This window comes from Lissotriton vulgaris, chromosome 11 (genome assembly GCF_964263255.1).
Source record: "Lissotriton vulgaris chromosome 11, aLisVul1.2, whole genome shotgun sequence".
Taxonomy (NCBI): domain Eukaryota; kingdom Metazoa; phylum Chordata; class Amphibia; order Caudata; family Salamandridae; genus Lissotriton; species Lissotriton vulgaris.
In genome coordinates, this window is record NC_141699.1 from 1,098,224,356 (window position 1) to 1,098,244,859 (window position 20,504).

General features: G+C 54.2%; 1 protein-coding gene across 2 annotated transcripts in view; it reads left to right on the forward strand.

The window, feature by feature from the left end:
• Window positions 1-20,504, forward strand: part of TP63 (tumor protein p63) — a 418,635-nt gene that overhangs the window by 71,693 nt on the left and 326,438 nt on the right. For both annotated transcript variants that reach the window (XM_086944626.1, XM_086944624.1), the window contains exon 3: window positions 3,493-3,625. In XM_086944626.1, the coding sequence (XP_086800752.1) occupies window positions 3,493-3,625 (133 nt within the window). The remainder of the gene's footprint in view (window positions 1-3,492; window positions 3,626-20,504) is intronic.

The following is a 20,504-nucleotide window of genomic DNA, read 5'->3' on the forward strand; positions in this document are numbered from 1 at the left end:
TGGATGGCCGGAATATTCAGTCTCCAGAGATTGAGGTCTGCATGACCATCTTTGTGGTCATTTGTGTTTGGTGGGCCTCAGGCAGAATGACAGAGCAGTGCCCCAGAATGACCTGCAGACTTACAGAGACTGGTGCAAGGGTTGCAGGGGAGGAAGAGTGCCTCGTGGACCCACTGTAAAGAAAGGTGTTCGACCCCAAGACTTCAGTTGTTTATCAGTCACATTGTTGTTAAAGGCAGCACAAAGGGTCTTGCACAAAGTGATGTGAAGAACTGTGCTGAGAGGTCATCTTTGCAACTGTGTCAACCTTTTTGCTCTTAGCACCTGCAGTATGAATTCTGTGTTGGCTTGAATTCCCCTCATTGGTGGTAGCAGGCCCTCTGGGAGGGGGCCAACGCACTTGGGGTTCATTTTTAACGATTTTACATTGGTTGTGTTTGGTGTAGCAAGAGCAATTAAAACAAAACAAAAAACCAGATGCGCGATGTGAGGCGAGGACATCTTGGTAAAACTCCATACCAGACCTGACGAGCATTTGAAGGCTGGCAATATTACACAATGTAAGCGTAAGCATATATGTGTAGATATGGCGTTTTCAGAATCTCTTTTACAGGTTTGGGATTTTGGAAGAAAACCTTAAATTTACAGCATCGTTTCCCAGGAAACCATAGGCAGCATATATAATTCTCTCCGCAATACTGCATCAATCCAGATTTGCGCATCAGCATTTTCTATGAGTCGTCTGGCTGATGAAAACGTGGCAATATCTCAATTTACAGCAACATGTTTGTCGTATTTTGATGGGACACCCTGTACACATGTCCCAACAGCAAATTTTGGCAGTTAACTTAATGGAGCTCCCACAATCCAAGTCAATGGATATCTCGCTGTGCTACCTATAGTCTGGGGCATTGACATAATGTGAGGAAAATAAACTTCCTATTCGGTTACATTCCCTTAGGCATGTCCATTAGTTGTATCTGAGTGTAATACACACTACAGATACTTTTTAGCTCGAATAGTCTGAAGCCTGACCTGATTCTCACCGCTCTAGGGTGTTCAAGACTCTTCTTGTTCCAAGTGTTCGATTTGGCCATGGTTTCCTTCCGACCACTGTAAACCATCAGATGTGTCTGGTAGGCTAACTGCATTTTGTATAATAGGAAGCCCACCTCTACAATCAAGGGTTTATACAGCACCCTGTTTGGAATGGAAGAGAAATCTTTGATTTCTCGCGCGCATCAAACCTATTTTTGCAATGATGCACAATTAGTAAGTGAGGGCAGCACCTTCCTACATTCTGCTGTTATTTTCGAAATGCACCAGTGCTTGTAGTGGGGTATTCGTGAAGAACTTCTCCTTGTCTTTTGAGATCAAGAAACCTACATTTTTGAAAACCCTGCCCAGCTATCTGAAAAGATGCACTTGCAACTTTGTATGGAATATCCTGGATCTATATGTACCTAAATGTCTTCCACATGTAGTGTGATTTTTGTCAGCCTGCCTTCTGTCTGACATGAGATCTTGGATCCATGGCCTTATGTTTGTCTATATGGAAATATATAAAGTTTACCCCAAATTGATGACTCTTGGTGCTAAAGCACCAAGTATGGAGGCATCTGAAGAATCCAAAGGCTAAGTTATAGGTTTCAGTAAAAGGCCAGGTTTTGAGCATTTTTCAAAACCAAAAAGTTTCCTTTCATCTCTGGTTGATTTGAGGAAGTTTATTCCAGAGGAAGACTCCTGGTATTCTTAAAGACTTGGCACCAAAATAGGCACAGTTGTAGCTGGGTCATCAAGAGACTTCACCAAATCAGTTCAAATTTTCCAGTATTGAATCTTTCATAGATTCACATGCTTGAATCATCCCGTCGTCTGAGTGGTAGTCCCACAGTATAATTATAAAGGCAGTAAATACCATAACCATAGCCTACAATGCAATGAGCAGTCACTCCAATAGCCTATCTACTTTTGTAAAAAGAACCAAACTCAAGTAATAACCAATCAGGCAACAGCATCCTGTAGAACACTCCCAAGAGAGCTTGGGTTCCTCAGATTTCCTACTGCATGTTGTGACAGGGAGTCTCCCTGAGCTCTGCTCAAGGTTTCATTCATATTTCTGATATGTATCCTCCAGTGTCCTGCTGCCATGTCGATTCTTCTAAGAAAGGACTCATCGGATTGTTTGGGTCTTGCGGTAAGAAGATCCCCCCCCCCCCCCCCCCCCCCATCATGAAGACTATATATACTGCTTGTATCCTCCGAATAAAATTAAGGACCGGAAAATAGGTAGAATCTTTTCAACCTGAACCCTAAAAGACAGAAAGGGTAGGTTGCTGATTTGGTTACAGGGGAGACCAAACAATAAATCTGATGTCTCTGAGGATAGCAATACCTCACACCTCTCTGGAAAAACATAAGGAGGGAGAGATCACAGGAATATCCTAAAGGCCATAAAAAGCTTCCAAGAAGTCTTGTTGTGGGTCTGCAAGCTCCTCACAAAAAGGAAAGTGTTTATTTCCTACTGAGGAAAAATCAGATCCTTCAATTCCATTGGCCTTAAAACATGGAAAATCCTCTTCAGAATTTCCATTAATTAATTTAGGAGGATAGAGTGGAAGATGGCATCAAAGGCTGTTGATGGTTCTCATAATATCGGCGCCACCACATCTCTGTCCTCTGTAATCTGTCTAATATTGTTTGTAACCTTTGCCAAGACAGTTTCAGGAAGATGCTATTATTCAGAGTTACAGATTACATCATAGTACACCTTATTCTACACTGTAATAATTTTCATTGAAGTCCCAAATAAACCCACCCGCCTCTCCGGCTATTTAAAACTTTGGGTAGTAGTATACTTTATCTGTAATCTTCATCACTGTAGCTTCTCGCCATTAAAAGCACATGGCAGTGGGAGGCAACTCCCAGTACAATGCTTTGCTGGAATGGATGCCACCCAGGTTCTTAGAGCAGTTTGATATTTGCTTTCCCTGCAGTGTAAGACTGTCTGGCTGCATTATCCATGTGAACATAGTCTAGAACTATTCTTGTATTGTAGAAGCTGCAACACATTTGTATCTAACCAATATGGGAAATGTATATGCCCATCCAGGACAACATTGATACTTGCGAGCTTTGACTTTCTTAGTAACATGCAGATCTTTGCCTCTGCTTGCAGTGCTTGGAGGCTGGAACGTCTTCAGGGTGTGCTTGATGTTGTATTCATGCACCAACGTAAAAGTAGCCAGAGCGCTGCGCATGCTAAGGCATCTGATGGATGTGGCCTTCAGCTGTTTCCAACTGTAATTCAGGTAGCCATTTCTTAGGTGTTGTCACCCCGACCAGAATAGGTAAGGCCAATCACATCAGCCCTAGGGCCCTTCTAGTAGTACCAGCTGGCATGGTAACATAAATACTGTTGTGCCTTCTACTGTGGCCACCTTTACCTGAGCAGGCAGCAGGTTTATTCAAATGCTTATATCTTTTACACAGGCCTATTCATTCTGTCCAACCAATCGACTTGAATTTCACCAGTGACCCCACAGAAGATGGTCCTGCCAACAAGATCGAAATTAGCATGGATTGCATCAGCGTGCACGACCTGGAGCCATGTGAGCAAATGTGGGTAAGTCCAGAAGTAACCCCAAGGCTTTTTAACGTTTTATGGTGTTTTAGACGCCAGAAATGTTGTTTTAGTCCAGGGGATATTTATTTTGAGCATTTTACCGAATTACTCCAGTCTGGAGTGCATTATAAAATTGCCCAAGTGTAGTGAAGTTTTTCTTCTACCATGTGTTTAGATGGAGTCTGTTCCTCACCTTTAAAAATGGGCACGCGGGTGCAAGGTGTCGTTACCGTATGCTGCCTACCTTCACATCTCGCTGTTCGACCCACACCGAATAACCTCAGTAGCTTTTTTTCCAAGAGAGCCAGGACATGTTATGGTGTTTACTTGTAAGAGCACGGCTTGGGTGTAGATCTCCCTCCCCCTTTTGTGTCTCAAAAGAGCACCAACTTTCTTTTTACAGTAATAAGCGACCCTTACAGCTGGACATACTTGCAGATAACCTGAAGACCAAGCGTCAAGCAGGTGTTTGGGGGATGACCGGATGCAGGTTCCCAAGTAGCTATTGTGAGCCTGTGGTTTAGACAAGGGGTGTGGGGTGGTGCCTTGTGTGTCTGGTGAGTAGTTCTCGCCACCTATCTTCTTCCTTCATCATACACTTCGGCAACTCACAGTGTCTGGTTGCCACAATTCTGCTGCCTTTTTTTTCGACCTTTGTGCCCTAGATGGCTCTGGCAGCTCCCGGCTTTCCTGCTAGTTCTGGTTATTTGCACGCTTAGTTCTTTTGTTTTTGAACCCATGTGCTACCTAAACTGGATGGATGGATGTTGCAATTATCTTTGTTCTGGTCATGAGTAATTCCCATCCACCATGCAAGGTATGTCGTGCACTGGTCATTGAGAATCTTGGCTTGCTGACTTCACTTTTGGCTTCAAGTTTATTCTGGTTTTATAGATAATGGATGCATATTTCAGATATTCATTGATGGTCATTAATGTGGAATATTCCTGTCTATGTGGGGATCCCGGAACACAAATTCCCGATTAAAGATGTGCTGGTAGGAGCAATGAGATCTGGCACTATTTTCAAATGCAGTAACAAACTCTAAAGCCTATGCAGGTCATATTTTTCCACAGGCTACTTTTAGCAAGTAAGACTGCATTATAGCACAACCATTTCTGAAAGTCCATACAAAATGTTTAATGTGAGAAGTGTAAAATTAAAACAAAGTGAAAGATAACCTGATGGGCAAAATGAAAGAATCTACTGAAAATGACCCCCTTTTTTTTTAAGGAGACCACTTTCCCAACATGCCTTGTGCTGGCAGTTGTTTGAAACCCTGTTTTTAGGTCTCGGGCCTAGCATACACTGCGCATGCAGTGTCGCGCAGTGCAAGCCTATTCCGGGTGAATTGAAAATGGACCTTTGATTCCACAACGCTCGTGCCATTGTGGAATCCAAGGTCCAATTTCATTGGCCTTCGGGTGCGTGCTGTTTTTAAACGGAACACGCAATAGGCCATTGGCGATCGCGTCGCTCCGCCCATGGCCTATTGGTGTCTGTTACGCGCACCAGAGGCCATATGTTTTGAATTATCACACCACACTCACCACCACACTCTCACCACCACCACCACACTCTCACCACCACCACACTCTCACCACCACCACACTCTCACCACCACCACACTCTCACCACCACCACCCTCTCACCACCACCACACTCTCACCACCACACACACTCTCACCACCAGCCGTCAGTGCATGCTTTCACTGGCCACAAACACCACCAGCCGTCAGTGCACGCTTTCACTGGCCACAAACACCACCAGCCGTCAGTGCAGGCTTCCACCAGGCACACACCTCCAGACGTCAGTGCATGCTTTCACCAAACACACACACACACCACCAGTGCACACTTTCACCAGGCACACACAACATCAGCCATCAGTGCATGCTTTCACCAGGCAAACACACCACCAGCCGTCAGTGCACGCTATTACCAGGCACACACACCACCAGCCTTCTGTGCACACTTTTACCTTGCACACACACCACCAGCCGTCAGTGCACGCTTTTACCAGGCGTACACACACCACCAGCCGTCAGTGCACGCCTCCACCAGGCACACACACCGCCAGCCATCTTTGCACAATTTCTACAGGCACACACACCACCAGCCATCAGTGCACACATCAATTGTTAACGCATCCACAATTAACTATTGTAGCAATCGCAGTATGGTGCACTTTACTTGTAAACATATTCATCTAAAGCACAGCATGCCACCATTGCTACAATTCCAATCCAACCCACATAATTCCACTACACACCACATGCATACACTCCATAACACATGACTAAAAGACATTGCCATTTACAATGTCATTAGCTCGAACTCAAATAAATCCGAGACCTATTGCATTTCCAATGCTTGTTCTTTAGTTGAACTGTTAAGTGTTTTTTCAGTCCATCTTGAGTTTCTTTTGAAAATGCTGAATATTAATGCACCACTCAACCTCTTTAGCGCCTTTATCTTTAAAAGGGAAACTTTTCAGGAATTGATTTACATATGGGGCAGTGCCCCTCCTGTGGATGAAAGAAGACAGCACTGACCCACACGCTGTGTGTGGTGTGCATACATTGTCAAATTCTATCAAAAAAGGCTATTTTGTCAGGAAAATTGGGAAAGCCTACCTTGAAAGACTTGATGGGAATTTGCCTCTGTAGCAAGCTGTAAAACCTCAGGGCTGGAGTGGGAAGGAAACCTCACTGCAGGTTGGCTGGGAAAGTAACTAAGTTAGTTAGTTTGTAGATTTCTGTAGCTTGGCAGTAAGGTCTCCTATCCACTGTGACTAGATCCTCTTCTCAAAAAGACTATCACAGAAGGAGCTCTAGAGCACAGCTTTCCAAACTTTTCATGTTGGTGACACACTTTCTAGACATACATAGTTTTGCGACACGGTAAAGAAGTGTAGTGAGCGTGCAAATGGTGCATTTTCTTTTTTTTTTTTTTTTTAAATTTTTAAAACCTTTATTGTAAAAAGCACACAGCTATTCAGCCTAACATCCCGGAGGCAAGGCAGCATAGTATAGAACGGTCATAGTGCCTAGTGATTCTTGTCAGGACAATGCAGGTTGTTTTATTATTTTTTAAAACAAAAACTTAAGCAAAGCGCCCGAGGGCGTGAAAAAGGCAATGGAAATGAAGAAGACCACTAGTCGGTAGGAGGCGGAAGGAGCTGGAGAAGTTGTAGAAAGAACTGAGACAGAATGTAGCAAAAGCGGGGGGGGGGGGAAGGAAGAACAGGAGAATCAGTACAAGAGTAACGTAGCTGTCGTCAACGTCTATGGTGACAAGCGTTCATCTCGTGGCAACGGTGCAGGTGGTAAACACAAGTCCCCTCTATAGGCATTCCAGGCACCCCATACCTTGTTCCACGTCTGAGGCCGCCCCCTGGCAGTATACACAGTCTTTTCGCGCAACATACACCAGTCCATGTTGGCCTTCCATTGTACCACCAGGGGGGCCACATTAGAACCCCACCTCTGCGCTATGTCCCGTTTAGCGACCATATTGCCCAGTGTGGCCCATCGGGTCTGCGCCGTATCATAGTCATTAGGCTCCCAAACATTCAGGAGGCACCTACGCGCCTCCGCCGCTAACTCCACTCCAGTCACCTCCCGCATCACTCTATGAACCCTCTCCCAATAAGGGGCAATAACTGGGCACTCCCACAGTATATGAAGAAAGGTGGCAAGGGCTCCGCAGCCACGGCGGCAGAGGCCATCCGGCGAGAAGCCCATGTGCACAAGCCTGGGGCCGGTGACATACACTCGGTGAAGGATTTTAAACTGGACCAATCTCAGACGCGAGGAAATGGCTACCTCCTTAGGGGAGGACACAGCACTCTGCCAGTCCTCATCGTCCAGTTCCAGCCCATCGGCCACCCACTGTTCTCGCAAGCGCTGGAGGAGGTCCACCTGAACGTTGATTAGTTTCTTGTAGGACAGAGAGATGGCGCTATCAGGCATATGCCCGTCCAACACCCTGTCCTCCAAAGGGGAACTCTCGGGGATGTCACCCTCCTCCGGCCTGGCGGCAGTTATTGCGTGCTGCAGCTGGGCGTAGCGGAAAAACTCCGTAGCACTCAATTTATACTCCGCCTGCAGCTGTGGGAAAGTCTTGACCACCCCCCTGGAGAGCATGTCCTCAACCCTCGAGATGCCTATGAGATCCCACTTCTCAAAGCCCTTGGTGTGCCAAAGCTTGCCCAAAATGTCGGAATCAAAGAGAGGGGTAAATCTCGTCAGTCTGCCCTGCCATCCCTGTATCTTAGTGACCGTCCGCCACGTATGGACCGCCGCCTTGGTCGGGCCGGTGAGGTTACGATCAAAGGATCTAGAATATAGGGCGCGATAGTAATTGCCTCCGTGCAAAAGCCAGCGGTCCATGGCATAACCGGGGTTGTCCACGGGACCGTAAAAACCATGATTGATGGCGGTAAGTTGAGAGGCCCAGTAGTATCTCCGCACGTCTGGTAGCGCAATGCCCCCATCATACCATGGCATGGTGAGCTTCCGAGCAGCGACACGGGGTCGGCCGTCCCAAAGAAGGGCACGCTGCAGACTCTCGACCTCCCTGAAGTAGCGGGCCGGGACAAGGTCCTGAGTGTTCTGCAAGGCATACAGGAACCTGGGAAGGGACATCATTTTAAATAACGCCGCCCGGCCCAGCAACGAGAGAGGGAGCTTACGCCAACTCTCCACGTCCCGCCGCAGACGGTGGAGCGGGGGGAGCAAGTTGTGGTCATACCTTGCCTTAGGGTTATGTGAAATGTAAATCCCCAAGTACTTAAAGCCTTGTCCCGCCAGTTGGATATTACAGCCTCTGGGAAGGCGCGGCGTATCGCCCTTGAGGATGTAAAGGGAGGATTTGGCCCAGTTAATAATCAGGCCGGAGTAACGCCCAAACAGCCTGAGCACATCGCACGCCACGATAAGCGACTTGCAAGGGGAGGTGAGATACAACAGGATGTCGTCCGCGTACAGGGAGACCCTGTCCTCAAAGCCCGGGGACCAGGAGATCCCATGCAAGTCAGGGTGCGAGCGCAGCATCGCCGCGAGGGGCTCCAGAGCCAGCGCAAACAGGAGCGGAGACAAGGGACAGCCCTGTCTGGTGCCTCGCTGAAGTGCGAAGAGAGCAGACATACGACCGTTCACCGTAACAGCAGCCAAGGGGCTAGAATAAAGAAGTCGCACCCAGCCCAGGAAGCCCGGCCCAAAACCAAGTTTCGTCAGGACTGCCCACAAATAATTCCATTCCAAGGAATCAAAAGCCATTGTGGCATCAAGGGAGGCCAGCACCGCCGGTTCAGTGAGGGCGTGAACTCTGGCCATAACGCCATGCAAGCGCCTCAGGTTAAGGGCAGTATTGCGGCGGGGTATAAAACCGGACTGATCCGGGTGTACCAGGTCGCTAATAACCCCGACCAATCGATTAGCCAACAGTTTGGCCAGGATCTTGGGTTCGGCGTTGAGGAGGGAAATAGGGCGGTAGGACCTACAAACATCTCGCGGCTTGCCATCCTTGTGAATAACCACAATAGTGGCCAGTCGCTGGTCCAGGGGGAAGACGCCATCCTCACGGGCACGGAGGAACATGTCTTTCAAGTGAGGAGAGATCACGTCCGGCCGGATCTTATATAGTTCAACCGGTATGCCATTGGGTCCGGTTGCTTTGCCCGTACGCAAAGCGCGGATCGCCAAGGCGATCTCGTCCGCAGTGATGTCCCGGTCAATGTCCACCCTGTCCTCCTCAGAGAGGCAAGGAAGGTCTATCGCCGAGAGGAAGTCAGCCGAGTCGGCCTCGGAGCGATCTGACCCGGAGGTGTAGACCCCCCGGAAATAGTCAGCAAAGGACTCGGCGATGGCGCTCGGATCAGTAACCACCACTCCGTCATCGCACAGGATCTCCGGAACCACTCGGCTCGCCATCTCCCGCCTGTCCAGCCAGGCCAACAATTTACCAGCCTTGTCCCCGACGTCATAAATGCGGCCTTGCTGTTCTTTCGCTAAGAGCAGAGCCGCATTCGTAGCAAGATCGTGATACTCCGATTGCTTCAGAGAGAGTTCATGCAGGAGGGCGGGTTCGGGCTCGGGCCCCAGACGGGACTCGAGGTCCAAGACCTCCTCCTCAACTTGCAGGAGATCCGCATCACGAGTTCTTTTGGCCGCCGCGATGAGAGCCAAGGCCTCACCCCGCAACACCGTTTTGAAGGCCTCCCAAAGGGTGACCGCAGAGCCCACTGAGCCAGTATTTTCTGTAAAATAGAAGGCGATGGCCTTGGCCAGCAGCGCTCGCATGTTGTGGTTGCGGAAATACCAGGGATTTACGGCAGCCGGGCGGCTGGACAAAAGGACACCGAAGTCAAAGGAGATCCACAACGGCGAGTGGTCGGAAATGCCCCTTGCCAAAAAACGCGCCTCAGAAATGGCAGGCGATTGCGCCGCCAGGGTGAGGACATAGTCCAAGCGGGACAGACTTCCATGGGCACCGGAGAGGAACGAGAACTGGCGAAGCGCCGGATGTAAAAGTCGCCAACAGTCCACCAGACCCATAGAGTCAAGGAAGGTCGGCAGCCACGTTTGGGAACCCGGAAGGTCTCTCGGTGGCTGACGATCCAGGGTACCAGAGCAGACTGAATTGAAGTCCCCCCCTAGGATCAGTAGGCCCGAGGGCAGAGACAAAATGGCGCCACCAAGGTCCCGGAAGGTGCTAGACTGGAGACCAGGGGGAACATAAACCGACAACAGGGCCAGGGAACGCCCCTCCCACCTCCCCGCCACAGCTGCGTAACGCCCCCTATCATCCAGCAGGGTGACGTCTATCTCAAGCGGAAGGGACGCACGTACAAGGACGCCCGCCCCCCGGGAGCCCGAGGAGAACCCAGAGTGGGCGACCATTTTATAACCCTTGCGATTCAGGGCCCTACAAGAGTTGCCCACTAAGTGCGTTTCCTGCAGTAAAACTACATCAGGCATGTTCCTTTTTATCAGCTGGAGCACCACCCCTCTCTTGACCCTATCACCTAAACCATTGACATTCCAGCTAAGCACTTTTAGTTTCCTACCCCCCATCCCCAAGCAACCCGCCCCACCCGACTCCGTTCGACCCGATCATACATTGTTCAACAAAACACACAGTCCATTGCCTCAAAGAAGAAAAAGAAATAGAACAAACAAAGAACAAACCCCGCGAAATTGTACCCCCCACCCTGCACCCCTGCATGTGACTAAAAAGCCCCCCCAACCAGCAGTGTGCCTGTCGCCCCATAACTACTCTACAAAAAGACACCCAGGGGAGTAAGGACTCTCCGCGAACTCCTCCCGCCACCCTCCATGTAGTGACAGAAAAGATAATAAGGCAACGAAAAGCAACATTGGAGAGCCCCCGAGGCAAGCAAGAGAGTCATTTAGTCACCCATTACAGAACCAAGTCTCATGGGTCCGGGCCGCCAGCCGCGCCACCCTCGTGGTCCTCCTGCGCTTCTCGGCGCGGTGGTAGAGTGTCCAGCCAGTCACTGACGTTCTCGGCGAAGTCGAAAAACAGTGCACGGCCCTCGTATTCGATCCGGAGCTTGGCAGGGAACATCATAGAATACTTAAGGCCCAGGTCCCGTAGCCGTCGCTTCACCCCAGAATAGCTTTGGCGCTGTCGCTGCACTGTCCTGGTGAAATCCGGGTAGAAATGGACATCAGCGTTCTGAAATTTAAGAGGGCCATGGCGCCTGGAGGCCTGCAGGATGGCATCCCTGTCGCGAAAGTTAAGCAGCCGGGCCACGATAGGTCTAGGCGCCACGCCAGTCTTCGGCGGGCCACCCGGTACCCGGTGGGCACGCTCCACCGAGAAAAAGTTACTGAGGCCAGGCGGGGCAAGATGTGTTCTGATCAAATCTTCAACGAGGAGGTCCGTCGCCGCCTCCTCCGAACCCTCCGGTACGCCGACAATGCGGACGTTCTGCCGCCTGGCCCGACTTTCGAAATCATCCAGCCGCTTCGCGAAGTGCTCCGCCGTCCTCTGCAGGTTCCGGACCTCCGTTTGCATATCCGAAACGTCTTCTGTGAGACTGGCCGTCTTAATGTCCAGATTCTTGACCCTGTCATTAGTCTTGCCCAGGTCGGCTCTGATGAGGGACAGATCAACGGCCATGCCATCCACCTTGTGTGTGAGGACTTCATGCTGTTGCTGCATGTCTGCCCGGAAACTAGTGATGGCTCCCAAAATGTCGGTCAAAGTGGGCTCAGAGCCGTCCGGCGAGCCCGAATGTGGGATGCCCTTGGCAGAGGGACCTGTAGCAGGCGGTGTTTTCAGCTGAGTGTAGCGCTCAATCCGATTCTGCTGTTGTTGTTGCGGTTTATTGCGCCCTCCTCTATTAGACTGCTTGTCGAGGTCCCCCTTGCCCGCCATGTTAGGTCTCAAAGAACAAAGGGCTATGCCAGGCAAGTCCAAGCCCAGAAACCCGGAATGGTGTCCGGGACGTCAGCGGGAGACAGTTCCAGGTGCGCTTCGCCGTCCAACTAGCACCGCTGTCCCGCGCACTTCTCCGGTGACAAAAGCAGGCTGGCACTCTGCAGTTCAGCAAGACGTAGTAGCGGAGTCCGCAGAGACAATGGCACCGAGCTGGCACGGAGTCCCACTCGACGTAGCTCCGCGTAGGAGACACCGATTTGAGTTCTGAAAACGGTGCTCGCCTCAGGTAGCCACCAGCAACGAGTATCCACCTCGTGGATCAGGATTACGGGCAGGATAGTTGCGGAGGATCGGAAGGTCCGCGGAGCTCCGAGCTTACGCGGCCATCTTGGTTGCCCGCGAAGCTCCTCCCCCCAAATGGTGCATTTTCAAGCAAATTTTATCCGATGCCAGGCAGTGCACAGTGGGTCCTGACCATGCCGCTCTTCCTCATGCTAGAAAGTTGCTATATATTTGTGCCATCTTTCTGTTGGCATGCAGGGGCACATATAAATGCCCTCTTCCTGATGCTAGGCGGAGAACACTTTCACTTGCCTCTCTGTTCGCAGCCAGTGGGTCCTTCACAGGCCACTCTTCCTAGTGCTACACTGTGGGTCATATAGGTGCCAAATCTCTATTCGCAGTAAGTGGTACATACGCATGCCCCTTTTTCTTTTCGGAGGCCGTGGGCACATATACATGCCATTTTCTGCTCCCCAGCGATGCCACATACACAGCGTGTTTTGCTCTGGTCGCTGACGGAGGCACATACATGGCTCTCTATCTCTGTGCGGACTGTGCCACATTCACCCGCCCCTCTTTTTGCTGCTGGACAGTGCCACACACATGTGCATGTTTGTCAGATTGCGGGCACGTGCACAAACCCCCTTCCGTTCGTACGGCCTGTCCTCGGGGTCTCCACAAGCCTTCCTGCTTGCGTGACGTCCCAGGACTGAGCTCTGATCATATCTCATGACTGCTGCGCTTGTCGCGTGAGGCGCAGAGAACAGCCACCCAACAGGGAACAAATTCAATATTATTACCTTTGTTTTCAGCTCGATCTGCGCTTTTCTAGGTGCTGCAAGATAATACAGCCGGCTGAGTGCCAAAACTGCGATCTCAGTGTGTAACCAATGGACAGCGCAGACTCGGTTTCTCCCGAGATCCATAAGAAATTGCATCTGTATGGGGATGGCAAGTTGGCCGCTGACTGATTGCAGCGGACAGTCTCAGCTAGCTCACCCTCCTCTCAAAGAAGAACCCTGACCACAGGAATGCTGGAATGATCGGAGTTATTGAACTTTCCTACCTTGTTCAAGAGCTGGGCTCTTTTCGCTGGCTGTGTAGAGTTAAGTCAGCATTTAAATGCCGGCTTCTGCTTTCTTTTTCATGGAAGCTCCATCGCAGCAGAGGCGGCAGCTAAAGGAGTTGGGCAGCAGAAGGATATCTGAAAGAGACACGTTAGTGATAGATTCCTTACCTTAGAATATCCCCAGGCGTCAGACTGGATCCGGAAATATTTGCGTAGCAATACCGTTGCGCGTCGGTAGGCGTCGTCCGCGGCTCCGCGTCCGTCGTCGTCCGCGGCTCCGCGTCCGTCGTCTGCGTCGTTAGCGCCGGAATGACTTTGTCTGAGTACTTAGACGCCGCCCATGCGCGCTGACGTCAGTTCTTTTTTCCGCGCCAGCTAGAGCAGATCCGGAGAAGCTCTACCCCTAGTCATATTTTGACTAAACTTTTTGATCTTTTTGATCATTTCTGTACTCTAGTCTTCGACTCTAACGGTGCCGGTAGGGATGCCCGGGTTCAAACCCTGCTCGAAGTGCGACCGACTGATGTCGGTTACGGACCCCCATCGCCGGTGCCTGAAGTGTTTAGGCCTCGACCATGACGACCGCACCTGCTCCAACTGCCGGGCCCTGACGTCAAAAACTAGGCTGGAGCAGTCCCGCAAGCGATTCGAGCTCTGGCAGTCGGCCCGTGCCGTTCCAGGTCCCAGTCCCACGGGAGGTAGAGGGACCGGTCGCGGGGTCTGAGTCATCGCAGCTCCGGGAGTGGACATCGGTCGTCAGGATCCAAGTCCTCAGGTAAGAGGCATGAGAGGTCAGAGAGACGTCATCGTTCCTCCGACCCACCCCGACGCTCGCACGATGGGCCGGGGGTTCGGGTGACCCCACCCACGCAGCTCCGACTGAGTCACAAGCGTCGCCGCCTGCCCCACACCTTCAGGTCCCTGGGCACGGCGCGTCGCCAGAGGAGATCGAGCGGTACCTCATGGCCATGATCTCCCTCCCTCCTCAGTCTGGTTCCGCGGCGCCTCCGGGCCAGACGGTCCCGGCTGGAGGCCCTAGCGGGTCGGGTGCTTCGGCCCCGACGCCGTCGGGTGCTTCGGCCCCAACGCCGCCGGCGACTTCGACGCCGCCGGCGACTTCGGTCCCGACGCCGCCGGCGACTTCGGTCCCGACGCCGCCGGCGACTTCGGCCCCGACGCCGCAGGACCTCACCGGATCCGCTTCCGGATCCGGGTCAACCTCACGACCTCACCGGCGCCGGCCCCGCGGGTGTCGCCTCTAGCGCCGACTGTGGACGCCGTCCCTAATCTTCCCTTCGGTCCGACTCTGGCACCGGAACGGCGCCGCTGGGCGCCGCTTCCGACGGCCTTTGAAGATTTTTATTTCCATGAGGAGACCCCGTCTGTTGTCCCTGTTTTACAGGAGACGGGTGACCGGGAGGGGTCTGAGGACCCTCTGGCACTGGAGTGCCAGTCTCAAGAGGACTGGACATATGAGCTTGGGGAGGCCAGTGCTATTGACACTTCGCCAGACACTGGGTTTGTCTCCCCTCCCACCTTGGCTTCGGAGGAGGGGGCTGCTTATAGTGTAGTGTTGATGAGGGCGGCCAAGGCCTTAAACCTTGAGCTCCCTGTCGCAGCCGTGAGGACTAACCTCCTCACTGAGGTACTCAAACCGCAGGCAAGCTCCAGTGAGCCTCTACTGCCGTTCAATGAGGCCTTGTGTGACGTTCTTGTGGGCACTTGGTCCAAGCCCGCCACAGGTCCTCCTGTGGATAGGAACGTGGCCAGACGCTACCGCCCGGCCCCGGGCGACCCTTGCTTTTTGTCGACCTATCCTACTCCTGAGAGCCTGGTTATCCAGGCCTCTACTTCCCAGACCTCATTCCCGACGGCTCCGCCTGATCAGGGAATCCAGGAGATATGAACTATTCGGGAAGAAAGTGTTCTCGTCCCTGAGTTTGGGGCTGCGGTCTGTCAATACCTTGTGTCTCTTGGGCCGCTACACCCACACCCTGTGGGACAAGGTCGCAGACGTGCTGCCACAATGTCCGGAGGAGGTCCGGGCTAAACTCGCCCAAGCCCGGGCTAAACTCGCCCAAGCCCTTGTGGAGGGCCGAGATGCAGCGCGCTATTCCATCCGGTGTGGGCTGGATACCACGGACTCACTGGGCAGAGCGATGGCAACGACATGGCGGTTCGACGCCACGCCTGGTTGAGGTCCGCCAACTTTTCGGCTGATGTCCAGGCCACACTTCTGGACATGCAGTTCGATGGCCGTCGCCTCTTTGGCGACAAGGCAGACCATGCGCTTCAGTGTTTTAAGGACACTAGGGCTACGGCCAAGTCCTTGGCCCTTTCGGCCATACGCCAGCAATCTGGTGCCTTTCACTCCGTTCGTGGCCACGGAAGGGGCGCCCCCACACGTGCTACCAGCCACCCACAGCAGAATATTCAAAAGTGCGGTGGCAGCCGCGGCAACCGCCGTGGCGGCAGTCGGGGACAACGGCGAGGCCAGTCCACACCTCCCTCCGCAGCACCTGCCTCAAAACCTTCCGAGTTTTCAGGCCCATGTGACGCCAGTGGGGGGCAGGGTTCGCCATCACCTCTCCCACTGGCGCACTGTCACATTGGACAGGTGGGTGCTGCATATCGTCCGAAGGGGCTACTCCCTCCCCTTCGAGGCGACCCCTCCAGCCATGCCACCGCAATTCCACCGCATGTCGGGGGATCACTTGCAACTTCTGCAAGAGGAAGTCACGGCCCTCTTGGCCAAGGGGGCCATTGAGCGCGTTCCTGGGCCAGAAGTAGGGTGTGGTTGTTACTCCCACTACTTTCTGGTACCCAAGAAGGGCAAAGGGGGCCTACGCCCTATCTTGGACCTACGGAACGTCAACAGCTTCCTCCGGAAGGAGAAGTTCAAGATGCTGACTTTGGCTCAGGTCTTAGCTGCCCTGGACCCTGGAGACTGGCTGGTAGCGTTGGACTTGCAGGACGCTTATTTTCACATCCCTGTCCTGCCGGCCCACCGGCGTTACCTGCGGTTCACGGTAGGCCACGAGCACTTTCAGTTTACCGTGTTCCCCTTCGGCCTTACCAGCGCCCCACGGGTGTTCACGAAGGTGGGGGCGGTGGTTGCAGCTCATCTGCGCAGGTTAGGGGTTTTAGTCTTCCCCTACCTCGACGACTGGTTGTTGAAGGCGGGCTCGCCCCAGACAGTCGTCAGCCACCTCCAGATTACGGCTGACCTCTTGCACCAGCTGGGGTTCTCCATCAACGTGCCTAAGTCGCACCTGTGTCCCTCTCAGAAGCTCCTCTTCATCGGAGCGCAGTATCTGAAAGAAACACGTTAGTGTTAGATTCCTTACCTTAGAATATCCCCAGGCGTCAGTCTGGATCCGGAAACTTTTGCGTAGCAGTACCCCTGCGCGTCGGTAGGCGTCGTCTGCAGGCGTCCCCTGCGGCTCCGCGTCCGTCGTTGGCGTCGTGCGCCGTGATGACGTCGCTGGAGTATATAGACGCCGCCTCCGCGCGCTGACGTCAGTTCTTCTTTTTTCCGCGCCAGTGGACGCAGATCTGAAGAGCAGTACTCCGGTCTTTGACCAAGTTTTTTCGAGTTGTTATCACTTTGTGCCTCTTAGGATGCCTGGGTTCAAGCACTGTGATGACTGTGAGCGCACGATGTCGGTCACAGACCATCACCGCCTCTGTCTCCGGTGTCTGGGCCCCGACCACGACGTGGACTCCTGCGTCGACTGCCGGGCCCTCACCAGCAAAGCTAGACGGGAGCGGTCCCGCAAGCTACTGGAGCTCCGGGTGTCGGCCCCACGTCGGGACCGGGAGCGGTCCCGGTCCGGCCGGAGGTCGAGAAAGCGTTCGAGGGAGCGGTCGCGGGGCCGCGCCGAGCGTTCCGGAAGTCGACACCACTCGTCATCCTCGTCAGGTAAGAAACACAAGAAGTCGGGGCGTCGTCATCGTACCCCCGACGCTCGCGCGATGCGGCCGGGGGTTCGGGTGACCCCAACCCCGCGGCTCCGCGAGAGTCGCCGGCGCGGCCTGCCCCATACCCTCAGGTCCCTGGGCACGGTGCGACGCCTGAGGAGATAGAGGCGTTCCTCATGGCCATGAGGGCCCTATCTCCTCCGGCGGGTTCCACGGCGCCTACGGGCCCAGTGAACCCGTCCGGGGGCCCTAGCGGTTCTGCTGACCCTACCTCGACGCCGTCGGATGCTCCGATTCCGGCGGCGCCGATCCCGGCGCCGCTAGGGCCTGCGGGGTCGACGCCGGATGGACGCCCATCCAACCCGGCGCCGATTCCATCGGGGTTGCCCGCGGCTCCGCCTCCGCGCGACGCCGGTTCCTCGGTGCCGGCTTCGGGCGGCACTGGGGCTCCGGCTCCGGCTCCGGCGCCGGCTCCGGGCGGCGCCGTCCCCTTACCTTCGCCGACGCCGGACGCGGGGCCGGACGGGCGTCGCTCGACGCCGGTCCCGGCGCCGATGGGGCCCATGAACCCCGAGGAGCCGGTCTACATCGTTGACTCCGAATACGGAGAAGATGAAGAGTTCGGTGAAGGTTGGGAGGGGTCCGAGGACCCTCTGTCACGCGAGTGCCAGTATGACCCGGACTGGACAGGTGACTTGGGGGATGCCAGTGGTCTGGACGACTCTCCTATCCCTGGTTTGATCTCTCCTCCTTCCGTGGCATCGGTGGAGGGAGCTGCATATTCTGTGGTGCTGATGAGGGCTGCCAAGGCCTTACACCTTGAGCTCCCCGTCGCGGCCGTGAGGCCTAACATCCTCACCGAGGTCTTCAAACCGCAGTCATGCCCACAGGAGCCACTGCTGCCGTTTAATGAAGCCTTGTCGGACGTTCTGTTGGGCACGTGGTCCAGGCCCGCTTCAGGTGCGCCTGTCGATCGGAACGTGGCCAGGCGCCACCGTCCTTGTCCGGACGACCCCAAGTTCCTGTCTACCCACCCCACTCCTGAGAGTCTGGTGATCCAGGCCTCGACCTCCCAGTCCGCATTCCCGTCGGCCCCACCCGACCGGGAATCCAAGAGGTATGACCAATTTGGCAAGAAGGTCTTCTCGTCCATTAGTTTGGGCCTGCGGTCTTGCAACACCGCCTGCCTCTTGGGCCGCTACACCCACTCTGTGTGGGATACGGTCGCGGAACTGCTGCCAGAATGCCCCATGGAGGTGCGGGCAAAACTCGGTCAGGCTGTGGCTGAGGGCCGAGATGCGGCGAAATATTCAATACGGTGTAGTCTTGATACGACCGACTCGCTAGGCAGAGCTATGTCAACGACGGTGGCGATTCGTCGCCACGCCTGGCTGAGATCCGCCAATTTTTCGGCAGATGTCCAGAGTACATTGATGGACATGCCGTTTGATGGCGGTCACCTGTTCGGTGACAAGGCGGACCACGCGCTGGAACGCTTCAAGGACTCCAGGGTCACGGCCAAGTCCTTGGGTCTCTCGACCCAGCGTCAGCAACCGGGTTCGTTTCGCCCCTTTCGTGGCCAAGGAAGGGGCGCCCCCACACGTGCTGCCAGCCACGCGCCGCAACAATCCTTTCAACGCGGTGGCGGCCGTGGAAACCGCCGTGGTGGCGGTCGGGACAACGGCGGGGTCAGACCACACCCTCCCCCGCAGCATCTACCCCAAAATCCTCCTAGTCCGTGCTTTCGGCCCCATGTGACGCCAGTGGGTGGCAGGGTTCGCCATCACCACGCTCACTGGCGCACAATCACTTCGGACAGGTGGGTGCTGCAAATTGTCCGAAGGGGCTACTCCCTCCCCTTCGAGACCTCTCCTCCAGCCATGCCACCGCAGAACCACCGTGTGTCGGGGGACCACTTGACACTTCTGCAGGAGGAAGTTACGGCCCTCTTGGCCAAGGGGGCCATCGAGCGCGTTCCTGGGCCAGAAGTAGGGCGTGGTTGTTATTCCCACTACTTTCTGGTGCCCAAGAAGACAAAGGGGGGCCTACGTCCTATCTTGGATCTAAGGAACGTCAACGGCTTCCTCCGGAAGGAGAAGTTCAAGATGTTGACGTTAGCTCAGGTCTTGGCTGCTCTAGACCCGCAAGACTGGATGGTAGCGTTGGACTTGCAGGACGCCTATTTTCACATCCCCGTCCTGCCGGCCCACCGGCGTTACCTGCGGTTCACGGTAGGCCTGGAGCACTTTCAGTTTATCCTGCTCCCCTTCGGCCTTACCAGCGCCCCACGGGTGTTCACAAAGGTGATGGCGGTGGTCGCAGCCCATCTGCGCAGGTTAGGGGTTTCAGTCTTCCCCTACCTAGACGACTGGTTGTTAAAGGCGGGCTCGCCCCAGACAGTCGTCCGCCACCTTCAGATGACGGCAGACCTCTTGCACGACCTGAGGTTCTCCATCAATGTGCCGAAATCACACCTGTGTCCCTCTCAAAAGCTCCTTTTCATCGGAGCGGTTCTGGACTCGGCGCAGTTTCTGGTTTATCCTCCGGAACGGCGGGTTCGGGATATTCAGGCTTTGATTCCCATCTTTCAGCCGCTATCCCGAGTTTCGGTCAGGTTGACGCTGCGGCTGCTGGGACTGATGGCTTCCTGCATCCTTCTGGTGCATCACGCCCGGTGGCGGATGCGGGCTCTGCAGTGGGACCTGAAGTTTCAGTGGGCCCAGCATCAGGGCAACTTGTCCGACCACGTCTTGATCTCGGATGGCACTGCGAGACAACTGCAGTGGTGGCTTACGGACCGCGACTGGGTCAGGGGCAAGTCCCTCTCCCTTCCCCAACCGGAGCACGTTGTCGTGACGGACGCGTCCCTCCAGGGCTGGGGTGGCCACTTGGGAGAGGCAGAGATCAGAGGCATCTGGTCTCCGGCGGAGTCCCGGCTCCATATCAACCTGTTGGAGCTGCGGGCGATTCGTCTGGCACTGAAGGCATTCCTCCCCTTTGTCAACGGGAGTGTAGTGCAGGTGTTCACCGACAACACCACCGCCATGTGGTACTGCAACAAACAGGGCGGAGTGGGGTCGTGGACCCTTTGCCAGGAGGCTCTGCGCCTCTGGCAATGGCTGGAACGTCAGGGCGTGACTCTGACGGTTCAACACCTGGCAGGTTCTCTGAACGCCAGGGCGGACGAACTCAGCC